A 14,369-nucleotide genomic window follows, 5' to 3' on the forward strand; every position below is an offset into this window, starting at 1 on the left:
TTCCCCAGGTCCATGTGAAAAAATTCATGACGAAAATTTACGAAAACAGTAAGTTGTCATTTTTCTTGGATCATTTCCTCCTTGTGAATCCCTTATTAGGCTTAAGGGAGATGTGGATTGAAGAATTATTGGAGGGCGAGGGTAGATAGCATAATGGTTATGCAAAGAGACTTTCATGCCTGAGATTTCAAAGTCCCAGGTTCAGTCCCCTGCACCACCATAAGCCAGAGCTGATCAGTGCCCGGGTAGGGAAGAAAAATGGAATTAATGTAATTAAATACCTGATCCAGTAGCTGGAGTGGCAGAAAGCTGTACAGCTTCAGTAATGATAACTGGCCCATATGAATATATGTTATATGCTAAGTTTCATATCTGAACTTTTTTCCTAAATTACATTTGCCTAATTAACAAAAACAGTTATTAGGGGCCAGGTGGTAGCACACCCATTTAAGTGTATGAGGCACAAGGACTGGTACAAGGATTCAGGTTTGAGCCCCCGGCTCCCCACCTGTATGTAGAGTATACTTCACAGTGGTCAAGCAGGTCTGCAGGCGTCTCTTTCCCTCTCTGTCTCCCTTTCCCTCTCAATTTCTTCCTGTCGTATTCAATAAAATGGAAAAGTTTTTTTTTTTTTTTTTTTTTTTTAAAACCAGAGCACTGTTCAGCTCTGGTTTATGATGGTGCAGGGAGATTGAACCTGGGACCTTGGAGCGTCAGGCATGAGTGTCTGTTTGCACAACCATTATGCTCTCTACCCTCTCCCACCCCCCTTTTAAAGTATTTTGTTTATTTTTAAAATATTTTACTTATTAATGAGAAAAAGAGAGAAAGAACCAGACATCACTCTGGTACATACATGTGCTGTCTAGATTGAGCTCAGGATCTCTTGCTTGAGGGTCCAGTGCCTTATCCACTGCGCCACCTCCTGGGGCACTTTTGTTTATTTTTGGATAGAGGCAGAGACACCTGCAGCACTGTTTGACCACTTGTGAAGTTTTCCTCCTGCAGGTGGAGATCAGGGGCTTGAACCCAGGTCCTTGGACATGATAGCGAATGTGAACACTCAAACAGGCTCTTGTGCACTTAATCAGGGGGCACTACTGCCTGGGTCCTGGCCCTAAACTTTTTTTTTATAATTCTTTACTTTCATTATTAATTTGGCAGGACAGGGAGAAATTTAGAGGAGTGGGGGAGATAAGAGAAACCTGAAGCACTACATTGCTTAGGAGGTCTCCCTTTTGCATGTGGGGGCAGGAGCTTGAACCCAGGTCATAACAAATGTGAACGCTCAACCAAGGTCCCCCCAAGAGGAAGAGAGAACCAGAGCAGCAGTCTGGCATATGCAATGTCAGTAATCAAACTCTTGGGCCTTTATGCTTGCAAGTTAAATGCTTTATCATAAACACTGTATCACCACTCAGGCTGATACTATTTTTTTTATAAAAAGGTTTTATTAATGAGAAAGATAGGAGAAAGAACAGATGTCATTCCTGGTACATGTGCTGCTGGGGATTGAACTCAGGACCTCATGCTTGAGAGTCTAGTGCCTTAGACACTGCACCATCTCCTGGACCACACTGTTTTGTTGTTTTTAGGATTTTTTTAAAATTAGATTTTACTTATTTATGACAAGATAGGAGGAGAAAGAAAGAACCAGACATCGCTTTGGTACATGTGCTGCTGGGGATCAAACCCAGGACCTCATGCTTTGAGAGTCCAATGCTTTATCTACTGGACCACTTTGGATTTTAAAATAATTTTTTAAATTTATTTTTTATTGTTGTTATAGTTATTGTTGTTGATGTCATTGTTGTTAGATAGAGAGAAATGGAGAGAGGAGGGGAAGACAGAGGGGGAAAGATAGACACCTTAGACCTGCTTCACCACCTGTGAAGCAACTCCCCTGCAGGTGGGGAGCCGGTGCTTGAACCAGGATCATTACGCTGGTCCTTGCGCTTTGCACCATGTGCGCTCAACCTGCTGCGCTACTGCCCGACTCCCAGGATTTATTTTTATAAAACTTGTCACAGTTGAGTGGTTCCATGTATCCTCAAAATAGGTGTCAGCACACCTCACCTCCCACCAGATATATTTGCTTATTCTTGTTCCAAAGGTTATCACTGGGGCTTGGTGCCTGCATGATACATGTGGTCATCTGTTTTTTTCCTTTTTAATACATTTACTTATTGGTTAAAGACAGAAGTTGAGAGGTGAGGGGGAAGAAGAAGTGATGAAGAGTGAGGGGGGGAGAGACTTGCTAGACTGCTTCACTACTTAAGAAGCATGGTTTAATGTATATGCTGTATGTACCAAGCACACCACTACCCAGCCCCCATCTTTGCTTGTCCATCTCTCTCTCCCTCCCTTTCCTCCCCCTCCTCCACTCCCTTCTTTCGCACTTTTTCCTCTTTCATTTTTTTTTTTTCTGTCCCAGAGTATCACTTAGCTCTGGCTTCTGGTGGTGTGTGAGATTGAATTTAGGACCTTGGAGCCTTAAGGATAAGAGTGTTTGCATAACCATTATGCTGTCTCCCTCACCCCCAGAATTTGCTTTTAAACAGTCCTGATTTTACACATGAAACTTATTTGGGTTACAGATCCACTGTAAGGGTAGGATAGGTATTCAAGCTCCTAGACTTGCCTGATTATAAATTCATCCTGTTGACCAAACAGGATAAGAGCATCTAGAAATTCACTTCATATACACTTCTTAATACTCTTAAATATAATAGCTTAGCAGATGAGTTAATATAGAATGTATGTGTTGTAATGGAAAAGAAAGTTCTTGGAAAGAAAATTAACATGTTTTATTTTTCTTTCTGTTTTATCAGGTATGAGAAGAGTTCTCGATTTATGAAAGTTGGCTATGAGCGAGATTTTTTGCGGTACTTACAGAGCTTACTTGCAGAAGTGGAACGTAGAATTAGACGAGGCCATGCTCGTTTGGCATTATCTCAAAATCAGCAGTCTTCTGGGGTAAGCATGAAATCACTGAAATGCACAGTATTGTCTAAAGACCTCATTGAAATATGCTTAAGTTGATTCATTACGCAGTATTTTCAGAATCGTGAAATTAAAAACATTTTACTTGGGGCTGGGTGGTGGCACACCTGGTTGAGTGCACATGTTACAGTGTGCAAGGGTCCAGATTTGAGCCCCCAGTCCCCACCTGCAGGGGGAAAGCTTCACGAGCGGTGAGGCAGGGCTGCAGGTGTCTGTCTCTCCCTCTCTATCTCCCCTTCCCTCTCAATTTCTGGCTGTTTCTACCCAATAAATAAAGATAATAAAATTTTTTAAATGTTTCATATTTTCCCTAGTCTTCCCCCCCCCCCCCCCATCAGAGCTTTGTTTAGCTCTGGGTTACGGTGCTAGGGGTTGAACCTGGAAACTTAGAGTTCAAGGCATGAAAATCTACATAACCATTATGCTATCTCCCTACCCCCCATTTTTTTTTTTTTGTTTTTGTTTTTTACCAGAGAACTCCTCAGCTCTGGTTTATGGTGGTACAGGTGTATTGAACCTGGGACTCAGGCATTGAGAGTCTCATTGTGTAACCATTTTGTTATCCTCTCCTGCACCCAGTTTTTATTAATAACCAAATGAACCACATTCTGGGTTCCAACATTTTGTTAAGTGTGAATATCATGAATATATGTGCGTTTGAAGATTGACATTTACATGTTTACTTTTTGGTGATACATTTTATTGTTTTCAATAGGCAGCTGGCCCAACAGGCAAAAATGAAGAAAAAATTCAAGTTCTAACAGATAAAATTGATGTACTATTACAACAGGTGAGAATTGTATGTATTAAATGCCAGAAAATAAGGGGGCTAGGTGGTAGCACAGCGGGCTAAGTGCACACACGAAGCTTAAGGACTGGCATAACTGGCACCCTGGTTCCAACCCCTGACTCCCCACCTGCAGGGGGGTTGCTTCACAAGTAGTGAAGAAGTTCTGCAGGTGTCTTATCTTTCTCTTCTCCTCCTCTCAACTTTTCTCTGTCCTATCCAAAAACAGCAACAAAGCAATAACAATAACAACAAGGGCAACGAAAAATGGGGAAAATGGCCTCCAAGAGCAGTGGAGTCCTAGTGCAGGCGTTGAGCCCCAGTGATAACCCTGGAGGCAAAAGAAAAGTCAGAAAATAATTGAATTGGGCACTTTTAACCAAAAAAGATACAAGTATAGAAAATAAACATATGCAAGGATGGTCAGCATCTTTAAGGAACTATATATTTAAATAACAAATAAACTTATGTATCAGAATGTCTAAAAGTCAAAAGAAAATTGACCATACCTATTGTTGAATGTGTGGTAAGACTTCAGCCACTGTACACTGCTAGTGCAGTGTGAAATGATGTAACCACGTGGGAAAAATAATTTATTTACAAGCCAGAAGACCCTTACCCCTGCCCCCACCCCAAGCCATTCCACTTGTAGCTACTTACTCTAGACAAATTAAAACACATCGTTATAAAGTACTTCTTCTTCTAGCGTTTGCCCTTCTTCCGTAGCCAGTCAACAGCGTCAGGTTGAGCCTGATGTAAAGTTTCGAGACCTCCTTTGAATCTGGAGAGGTGGCAGTCGTTGACTATGTGGGTCATAGTCTGTCTGTAGCCGCAGGGGCAGTTCGGGTCGTATAAAGTACTGATAATACTTTAATTCATATCAGGTACAACCCCTTAAAAAAAACTAGAAACAGTTCAAATAGTCATCAGTTGGTGATTGGATGTGCCAATTCTTTGTAGTATGTGCACACAATGAAATACTGCTCAGTAGAATTAAAGGAATTACCTCCATGTGTCAGTATGAATGAGTCTTAGATTATTAGGCTGAGGAAAAGAAACTAGCTAAAGTGGCCGGGTGGTGGCGCACCTGGTTGAGTGCTCGTATTACAGTGTGCAAAGGACCTGGGTTCGAGCCCCCGGTCCCCACCTGCAGGGGGAAAGCTTTGCAAGTGATGAAGCAGTGTTGCACGTGTCTGTCTTTCTCCTCTATCACCCCCTTCCCTCTAGATTCCTGGCAGTCTCTATACAATAAATAAAGATAAAAAAAACTTTTTAAAAGAAAGCAGCCAAATAAAAAAAATTCTAGAAGCATTCTAAAAAACACCAACCTTGTCTAGTCTAACAGGTTATCAGTTAATTCACAAGGAGGTGGCGGTTATGTTCATTTTCTAGATGATAAATATAAATATAAAAACCAGGCCCAAGTGGTGGCATACCTGGCAGGGTTCACATAGAAGAACTAGTCAAGCCCTTGGTCCCTCCCTACCTGTACAGGGGAACCTTCGCGAGCAGTGGAACAGTGTTGCAGGTGTTTCTTCATCTCTGTTTCTCAGAAAAGAAATGGCCACTGGGAGTGGTGGAGTCATCATTTAGGTATCAAACTCCAGTGATAACACTGGTGGCAAAAAAAAAAAAAAGCCTGTTAAATTCTGCACCTAAACAGTAGACAGTTCATTGCATATCCAGTTTATTTTACTAAACAAAGCAAACAAAACTATATGGATAAATTAAATCCAAATAGCTGACAGTAAAGCAAACAAAAAAACCCCTGAAAATAGTCACTAAATGCTAGTGAAACTTGAGGAGGATGGGGAGAAAAATAGGCTTTGGATACTTTAAGAAGAATTTTGGGAGTCGGGCGGTGGCACAGCGGGTTAAGGTGCAAAGCACAAGGACCGGTAAGGATTCAGGTACGAGCTCCTAGTTCCCCACCTGTAGGGGAGTCACTTCACAAGTGGTGAAGCAGGTCTGTAGGTGTGTCTATCTTTCTCTCCCCCTCTGTCTTCCCCTCCTCTCTCCATTTCTCTCTGTCTCCTATCCAACAATGACAACATCAGTAACAACAATAAGAACTACAACAATAAAACAAGGGCAACAAAAGGGAATAAATAAATATTTTTTAAAAAAAATTTTAAAAAAGTAATTTTGACGGTCCTCTCCCCCCATTAGATTGAAGAATTAGGATCAGAAGGAAAAGTAGAAGAAGCACAAGGAATGATGAAATTAGTTGAACAGTTAAAGGAAGAGAGAGAATTGCTTAGATCTACAACTTCGGTGAGTAACTTTTATAGTTTATCCATGATGTTGACTGTGAATTTCCTAGGACCTACTTCTACTTAAGAATCTTCAAAGATCATTTTCTGAAATTCTGAATCTAGTCAGTAAACATATTAATCACACAGAAAATATTTAAGTGTAGGGGCCAGGTGGTGACGCACCTGGTTGAGCGCACATACTACAATGTGCAAGGACCCAGGTTCAAGCCCCCAGCCCCCACCTGCATGAGGAAAGCTTTGCAAGTGGTAAAGTAGTGCTGCAGGTGTCTCTCTGTCTCTCTATCACCCTCTTATCTGGCTGTCTATCCATTTAATAAAGATAATTTAAAAAATTTAAAAAAAGAAAATAAGTGTTAGCCGCTAAATTGTTATGAAAGTAACTTTAAACAATATATATGTTGGGGTGTGTTGTGTGTTTGTTTAATAGTGGAAGCCGCCCATTTAGCTTGAACCTAAGAAATGAATTCAGATTAAACTAGGTAGCTCTGTGAAAAATAATTAGGTTTTGGGAGTGGTTTGAGTAGTCAGTGGTTACAGTTGAACTACGGGCCTCAGCATTTCCTGGATAAGGCAAGGTGGTATGCCCTACCTCTCTGGTTCAGTATTGTGGTTTTGGGGAAGTGGAAAGAAACACAGTGACTAGAAACCTGTTTTACGAGTTGTGTGTGTATTGGGGGAACGGTTATTCTCTTTATCCGTAGACATTTTTATATTAGCAAATTTGTCGTTTCAGACAATTGAAAGTCATTTTTATAGTAACACATTTCTCATTTTTAGACAATTGAAAGTTTTGCTGCCCAGGAAAAACAAATGGAAGTTTGTGAAGTTTGTGGAGCCTTTTTGATAGTAGGAGACGCCCAGTCCCGTGTTGATGACCATTTGATGGGAAAACAGCACATGGGCTATGCCAAAATTAAAGCTACCGTAGAAGAACTAAAAGTAAGTTTTAGCTGGACGGATGTTTTAGGTATAGCTAAAAGTAAGCTACATTGTAATGTAATGGAACACAGACAAGTGCTTTTGATAGTTTGCTGATTTGTTAATTGAAACAGTGGTAATCCTCAAAATTCTGTTAAGTTACCAGAGCTCTTTATCCTTCAGAACCAGGACTATGGGAGAGAGAATAGTCCCAGGGATTTAATTTAGTAATAATTATACACATACTGTTAGAAATTCTACATTTCCATTTTAGGATAATTTCTATTAAGTTGGAGGGCTGGGGAGAGCATAATGGTTATAAAGAGACTTTCATGCTTGAGACTCTGAGGTCCCAGGTTCAATTCCTAGCACTGCCATAAGCCATAACTGAGCAGTGCTCTGAGTAAAAAACAATAAGCAGGTAAACCATGAGTTGAGTTACAAATTGTTTCATATTAGGTAGTCATCGCTTGACAATGTCTTTAAGGTATAGTTGTATAAAAATTCAAGTCGATGAGGTGTCAGATGGTGGTGCATCTGGTTGAGCGCACACGTTACAGTGCACAAGGACCCAGGTTCATGTCCCTGGCCCCAATCTGCAGGGGGAAAGCTTCACAAGTGGGGGAGCAGTGCTACAGGTGTCTCTCTGTCTCTCTCCATCTCCCCCTTCCCTCTCAATGTCTGACTGTCTATCCAGCAAATAAATATAAAAAAAAAAAAAAACATTAAACTTGATTTTCATAGGAGAAGTTGAGAAAAAGAACAGAAGAGCCTGATCGTGACGAGCGTTTGAAAAAGGAGAAGCAGGAACGAGAAGAGAGAGAAGAAAGAGAAAGGAAAAGACGAAGAGAAGAGGAAGAAAGAGAAAAAGAAAGGGCTCGAGACAGAGAAAGAAGAAAGAGAAGTCGGTCACGAAGTCGTCATTCTAGCAGAACATCTGACCGAAGATGTAGTAGGTCTCGGGACCACAAAAGATCAAGAAGCAGAGAAAGAAGGCGAAGCAGGTACTGTTGACACGTGAGACAAAATTTGACACAGTGAATGAGGAAGAAATAGTAATTATTTGCTGTTCGTTGGTACTCGGGAAGCTGAGCACTTACATGGATCATCAGAATTCTCTCAGTGAATAAATTAAGTTCATCTTCAAGCAGTCTCAGGTTTTGTGCAAATTTTTTTTTATTTTTAAATTTTTTATTTAAGAAAGGATTAGTGAACAAAAGCATAAGGTAGGAGGGGTACAACTCCACACAATTCCCACCACCCAATCCCCTTGTGCAAATTTTTAAAGGAAATCAATGGTTTCTTGAGTGCCTTTTTCCCCCATTGATTCTGAGAAAACATGTATGTACCTTGTCAACTAGTCCAACTCCTTGGCTGAGATTTAATTAATTTTTCTGTTTCATTTTGAATAAGAGTGTTACTGAGAGACCGGCTTGATCAGCTCTGGCTTATGGTGGTGCTGGGGATTGAATTAAGTTTTTTTTTCACTTTTTTATATATATATATATATATATATATATAATTTATTTCTTTATTGGGGAATTAATATTTTACATTCAACAGTAAATACAATAGTTTGTACATGCATAACATTCCCCAGTTTCCCATTTAACAATACAACCCCCACTATGTCATTCTTCATCTTTCATGGACCTGTATTCTCCCCACACACCCCAGAGTCTTTTACTTTGGTGCAATACACCAATTCCATTTCAGGTTCTACTTGTGTTTTCTTTTCTGATCTTGTTTTTCAACTTCGGCCTGAGAGTGAGATCATCCCATATTCATCCTTCTGTTTCTGACTTATTTCACTTAACATGAATTTTTCAAGGTCCATCCAAGATCGGCTGAAAACGGTGAAGTCACCATTTTTTACAGCTGAGTAGTATTCCATTGTGTATATATACCACAACTTGCTCAGCCACTCATCTGTTGTTGGACACCTGGGTTGCTTCCAGGTTTTGGCTATTACAAATTGTGCTGCCAAGAACATATGTGTACACAGATCTTTTTGGATGGATGTGTTGGGTTCCTTCGGATCTATCCCCAGGAGAGGAATTGCAGGGTCATAGGGTAGGTCCATTTCTAGCCTTCTGAGAGTTCTCCAGACTGTTCTCCACAGAGGTTGGACCAATTGACATTCCCACCAGCAGTGCAGGAGGGTTCCTTTGACCCCACACCCTCTCCAGCATTTGCTGCTGTTACCTTTTCTGATGTATGACATTCTCACAGGAGTGAAGTGATATCTCATTGTTGTCTTGATTTGCATTTCTCTGACAATCAGAGACTTGGAGCATTTTTTCATGTGTTTCTCGGCCTTTTGGATCTCTTCTGTGGTGAATATTCTGTCCAAGGCTTCCCCCCATTTTTGGATGGGGTTATTTGTTGTCTTGTTGTTGAGTCTGGCAAGCTCTTTATATATGTTGATTATTAAACTCTTATCTGATGTATGACATGTAAAGATCTTCTCCCATTCTGTGAGGGGTCTCTTGGTTTGGGTAGTGGTTTCTTTTGCTGTGAAGAAGCTTTTTAATTTGATGTAGTCCCATAGGTTTATACTTGCCTTAGTCTTCTTTGTAATTGGATTCATTTCATTGAAGATGTCTTTAAAATGTATGCGGAAAAGAGTTCTGCCAATATTTTCCTCTAAGTATTTGATAGTTGTAGTCTAACATCCAAGTCTAACATCCACTTTAAAAAAAAAAAAAATTACCCCCTTTTGTTGCCCTTTATTGTTGTAGTTATTATTGTTGTTATTGATGTCATTGTTGTTGGATAGGACAGAGAGAAATGGAGAGGAGGGGAAGACAGAGCGAGGGAGAGAAAGATAGATACCCGCAGACCTGCTTCACCAATTGTGAAGCGACTCCCCTATAGGTGGGGAGCCAGGGGCTCAAACCGGGATCCCTACACCTTGTGCTTTGTGCTATGTGCGCTTAACCCGCTGCGCTACCGCCCAATTCCCAAATTGAATGTATCTTACAAAGTCTTTGGGTACAGGGGTAGATAGCATAACGGTTATGCAAAAAGATTCTCAAGCCCGAGGCTTCAGAGTACTAGGTTCAATTCCCTGCACCACCAGAAGCCAGAGCTAAGCAGTGCTCTGGTTTAAAAAACAACAACAAAAAAAAACCCCAAACATAAAGTTTTTTGATTTTTGTTTTTTAGTTTTATTATCAGAGATGGAGAGAAATTGAGAGGGGAGGAGAAGGTATAGAGGGAAAGGAACATAAACCTGCAGCCCTACTTCACTCATGAAGCTTTCCCCGTGCTGGTGGGGTTTGAACCTGGGTCCTTGTACCCTGTAGTGTATGCTTTTTAAAAAATATATTTATTCCCTTTTGTTGCCCTTGTTGTTTTACTGTTGAAGTTATTCTTGTTGTCATTGGATAGGACAGAGAAAAATGGAGAGAGATGGGGAAGATAGAGAGGGGAAGAGAAAGATAAACACCCACAGACCTGCTTCACCACCCTGCAGGTGGGGAGCCGGGGGCTTGAACCAGGATCCTTACGCTGGTCCTTACGCTTTGTGCCACCTGTGCTTAACCCGCTGCGCTACCGCCCAACTCCCATAATGTATGCTTTTAACCAGGTATCCCACTGCCTGGTCCCTTGAAAATAGTTAAACTCCAAGTCATTTTGTGTAAGGTCACCCACTTACCCTTTCTTTTGAATAGTATAACAACTAAAATATGCAAACATGTAAAAAGAATTATGAAGGCAGTTTTACTGTTTTAATTAGAATTTTGATTGAAAATGAATTAAAAAGTATGTGTAATGGTAACTAAGCACTGTTTAAGAAGTTGAATTTAGACGTGTTCAGTTCAACATGTTTTCAGTTTGTTCACACCATAATAATGTGCACTCAGCCAGGTCTGCCAACACCCGGCCTTTGTTCTCACTATGGTTAGCTGAAGCTCCTTTCCTTTTGTTTTAAATCATTAAGAAGTAGGGATCGGCGAAGAAGCAGGAGCCATGACAGATCTGAAAGAAAGCATCGATCACGTAGCCGGGATCGAAGAAGATCGAAGAGCCGAGATCGAAAGTCATACAAGCACAGAAGCAGAAGTCGGGAGAGAGAACAAGACAGAAAATCCAAGGAAAAAGGTTAGTTTGTGTTAAGAGTTTAAATCAAGACTATTTTCCCATTCTATCTCTGTACTCACTTTTCTTTGGAAATAGGCAAAACTCCATCTTAAGCTATGTAGCTTAGCTTTCCATCTGTGATGCGTGCCATTTGGTAGGAGACAGCCCCCCCCCCCCCCCAGCTCTGATTTGTGAAAATGACAGTTGATCTGGTGAACTTGTTTTAAAAAAAAAAACCTACATACTAGGGACTGGGTGGTGGTGCACCTGGTTGAGCGTACATGCAACAAAGCGCAAGGACCTGGTTCGACACACCCCCCCTCCCTGTCCTCGCCTGCGGGGGAAAGCTTTGCAAGTGGTGAAGCAGTGCTGTAGGTGTCTCTGTCTCTCTCCTTCTCAGTCGCCTCCTTCCCCCTCAATTTCTGGCTGTTTGTATCCAATAAATTGAAAAAAAAACTTTAAATTAAAAAATTACATACTTTATCTAGTAATCTGAAAGTTTATCATTTAGATTTTTTCCAAGTATTGCACTATGTGTGTGTGTGTGTATATATATATATATATATATTATTTAGGCTGTAGGGTGTATTCTTTTGCTTATTTGGCTACATTTTCTTTTATCTGCTCAGTGTTGGTTTGGTCTTCCTATACAGCATTCATTTAACCCAGTAATTCGCTTCTATGTTTGCAAGACACCTTGCACGAGACAGCGTTTTCTTTGGTTTTTCTGTGGCAATCCAGTAGCTATTTGCTATGCACCACTGTTAATGAACTTTTTTTTTTTTAATCTTTGGCATATTTTCACAAGAATATTTTTGTCTTTTAAACTAGTTTTTATTGAAAAGTAATTCCTTTATAAGGATCTCCTTTCTGCATTCAGATTTTTTTTTTTGAGCATTTTTTGTTTACTAGGCTAGTCTGCTTTGCATGTATTTTGGGACTGAGAGAAACAGTGTGTTTGTTATTTTCCTGACTTTGCTTGTTCCATCCTGTTCTGCCTGTCTGTCTGCTCCATATCATGTGTGCTGCTGCTAGTTGGGTTTTTATACTGGACTTTTTTTTAAAAATAGGTCTATTGTTTGTCTTTGTTTTCAGCTAGAGTTTTTGCTAGACCAAGTTAGAACATAGCAGCACAAGAAATGGACATAAATGTTGATCTGCATTAATTTATTTATATTAATTTTTTTCTTAGGAGTACACCTCAAGTATTTTACATATACTGACTTTAGCATGGAGCAGAAGTGTCTTAAAAGTAGGGGAAAAATTTTAACTTAGTCATAGTCTTTAAGTTCGGAAGTTGCTTCTGTAATTAAAAAAGGCATTGCTACAAAGGGTTCCCTGCTTTTATGTTTTAAGAAATTTTTGCCCAATCTTTCAGCAATATTTTATGTTTAATGTATTTTGGGGGTGAGGTCAACTCCCAAGAACCATGGCATGGTTGACAGATCACATTGAACATTTCTCCCATCCAGGTGCTAGCCAGGCCAGGCCGGACCCTGCAGAGCTTGAGATCAGCCAGGGTTGGGCATGTTTAGGGTGGTATGGCCATTTCTGAGAACTAAAGTTCTTTTCTGTATCATCATTATTCTTACTCAATGTTGTTGGATTTGGTTCACATGGATACAATTTTCACAAGTACCAGAAATCAAAGTTTATTAATTAATGGCACTTGATAAAAACAGATGTGTTAGTTCCTGGATAGAACAAAAGGAATATCCTAAATTGCTTAACTAGCATCCTAATTGTACTGATAACATCATGAAATTCAATAAAACTTTAAGTAAAATATGCCATGTAGGGCAGGGGAAATAACATAATTGTGATGCAGAGAGACTCTTATGCCTGAGGCTTCGACGTCCCAGGTTCAGTCCACCATACCAACATCAACCAGAGTTAAGCAGTGCTCTGGTAATTAATAAACCAAGTTGTGCATGCTCAGTTGTGGACAGGCAGGAATTTTCCTCATGAGATTGGAAGAAAGGATCATCTTAAACTTTGGGCTAGAAGTGACATGGTTTATTGACTTTTTTTAAGTGGCAGGCACCCCTGGGTATATAAATGACTAAACACTTGAACTTTGAGACAGATGTTTGATAATGGGAAGTGAACTCCAGGTACTGTGGTAGGAGCAGTTTTCTAACTCTATAAATGAAAAGTGATTTCTCACACAAACTTATTTCTTACTACCCAGCAATTTAGGGCACTCTCTTTTCAAGAGAATGTCATGTTTAAATTCATAGCCCTAAAATCCACTACCTTTTGTGGATGTCCTTAGGACTATTAAGATCTACCATATTTACATAGGGCAGAAGATAAGATTATTGGACTGACTACTAGTCCTCTACGGGGCAACAAGACGACTCTTCCTCATTGAAGCTACCTGTGTACCGGAGAAGCCCATAAGGCACAAAGGGAGGACTTTTCCACAAGGTCAGTTAGAGCACTCTGTTGACACAGTTCCCGTAAGTGGACAGACAGATCTGAAGCAAGTCCTGTAGTAGCTACTTGTACATTGCTTCACACATTTTACAAGTGTTCTGGACTGAACATTCTCTTTGCTACCAGACCTTCAACTCTTTTTTGAATCAATTCTTTGAATGAGTCCCATTCTATACTATATTTTGTTTTCATCTACTTCCCTCTTCCAGTTATATGGTGTTGTGTCTGAATACTTTGTCCAGAATTTGTGGGGGATTCTGCTTTTCTGAAAACATGTTATTATATGAACTAATCTGCTAGATCAGCTATCCTTAACTTACTACTAAGGGGGAAAGTTTTTTTTTTTCTTTTTGGAAAAGTTTATTTTAACATTTTCTGTAGAAATCTTTTGTTAAGCAATACTTGGAATTGAGGGAAAAAAAAAACTAAATGTACTTGATCCATGTACTACTTTTTATTGACTGTAGTCTGAAGCTTCATTATTGCAAAGACTGTAGTAGAGGGAAATTGGCATTTTGTTTTTCACTTGCTGTTGAGTTGAATTCTTATTTCTCCTCTTGGGAAACCTAAGTTGACACGTGCACACATGTGTACACACGTGTGTACACGCACATATCTTTTGGCAAAATATAAAAATTCAGCTACTTGGATTGGAATAGATAATTTTTCATTGGGCACGTCTCTCTTGTGTATGTGTATATATATATATGTGTGTGTATATATATATGTTTGTATGTAATATTTTGCATTTAAGAACACACAAAAAACAACAGTGATACCTTCAGATAGTACACTTAGGAACATGCCTTGCTATGTCCACAACCCAGTGTTTGAACCCTGGCAGACTGAGGGAAACTGGG

General features: G+C 39.9%; 1 protein-coding gene across 5 annotated transcripts in view; it reads left to right on the forward strand.

Annotated features, from left to right (window-relative positions):
* LUC7L3 (LUC7 like 3 pre-mRNA splicing factor) overlaps positions 1-14,369 on the forward strand; it is a 29,252-nt gene that overhangs the window by 12,128 nt on the left and 2,755 nt on the right. For 4 of the 5 annotated variants that reach the window (XM_016189329.2, XM_060203745.1, XM_007525563.3 and 1 more), the window contains 7 exons: positions 9-48; positions 2,832-2,976; positions 3,719-3,793; positions 5,960-6,064; positions 6,844-7,005; positions 7,729-7,988; positions 10,931-11,091. In XM_016189329.2, coding sequence (XP_016044815.1) covers positions 9-48; positions 2,832-2,976; positions 3,719-3,793; positions 5,960-6,064; positions 6,844-7,005; positions 7,729-7,988; positions 10,931-11,091 — 948 coding nt within the window. Of the gene's footprint in view, positions 1-8; positions 49-2,831; positions 2,977-3,718; positions 3,794-5,959; positions 6,065-6,843; positions 7,006-7,728; positions 7,989-10,930; positions 11,092-13,374; positions 13,501-14,369 lie in introns of those variants that run through there. The other variant, XM_060203747.1, reaches the window with a different exon arrangement.

This window comes from Erinaceus europaeus, chromosome 12 (assembly GCF_950295315.1).
Source record: "Erinaceus europaeus chromosome 12, mEriEur2.1, whole genome shotgun sequence".
Lineage (NCBI taxonomy): Eukaryota > Metazoa > Chordata > Mammalia > Eulipotyphla > Erinaceidae > Erinaceus > Erinaceus europaeus.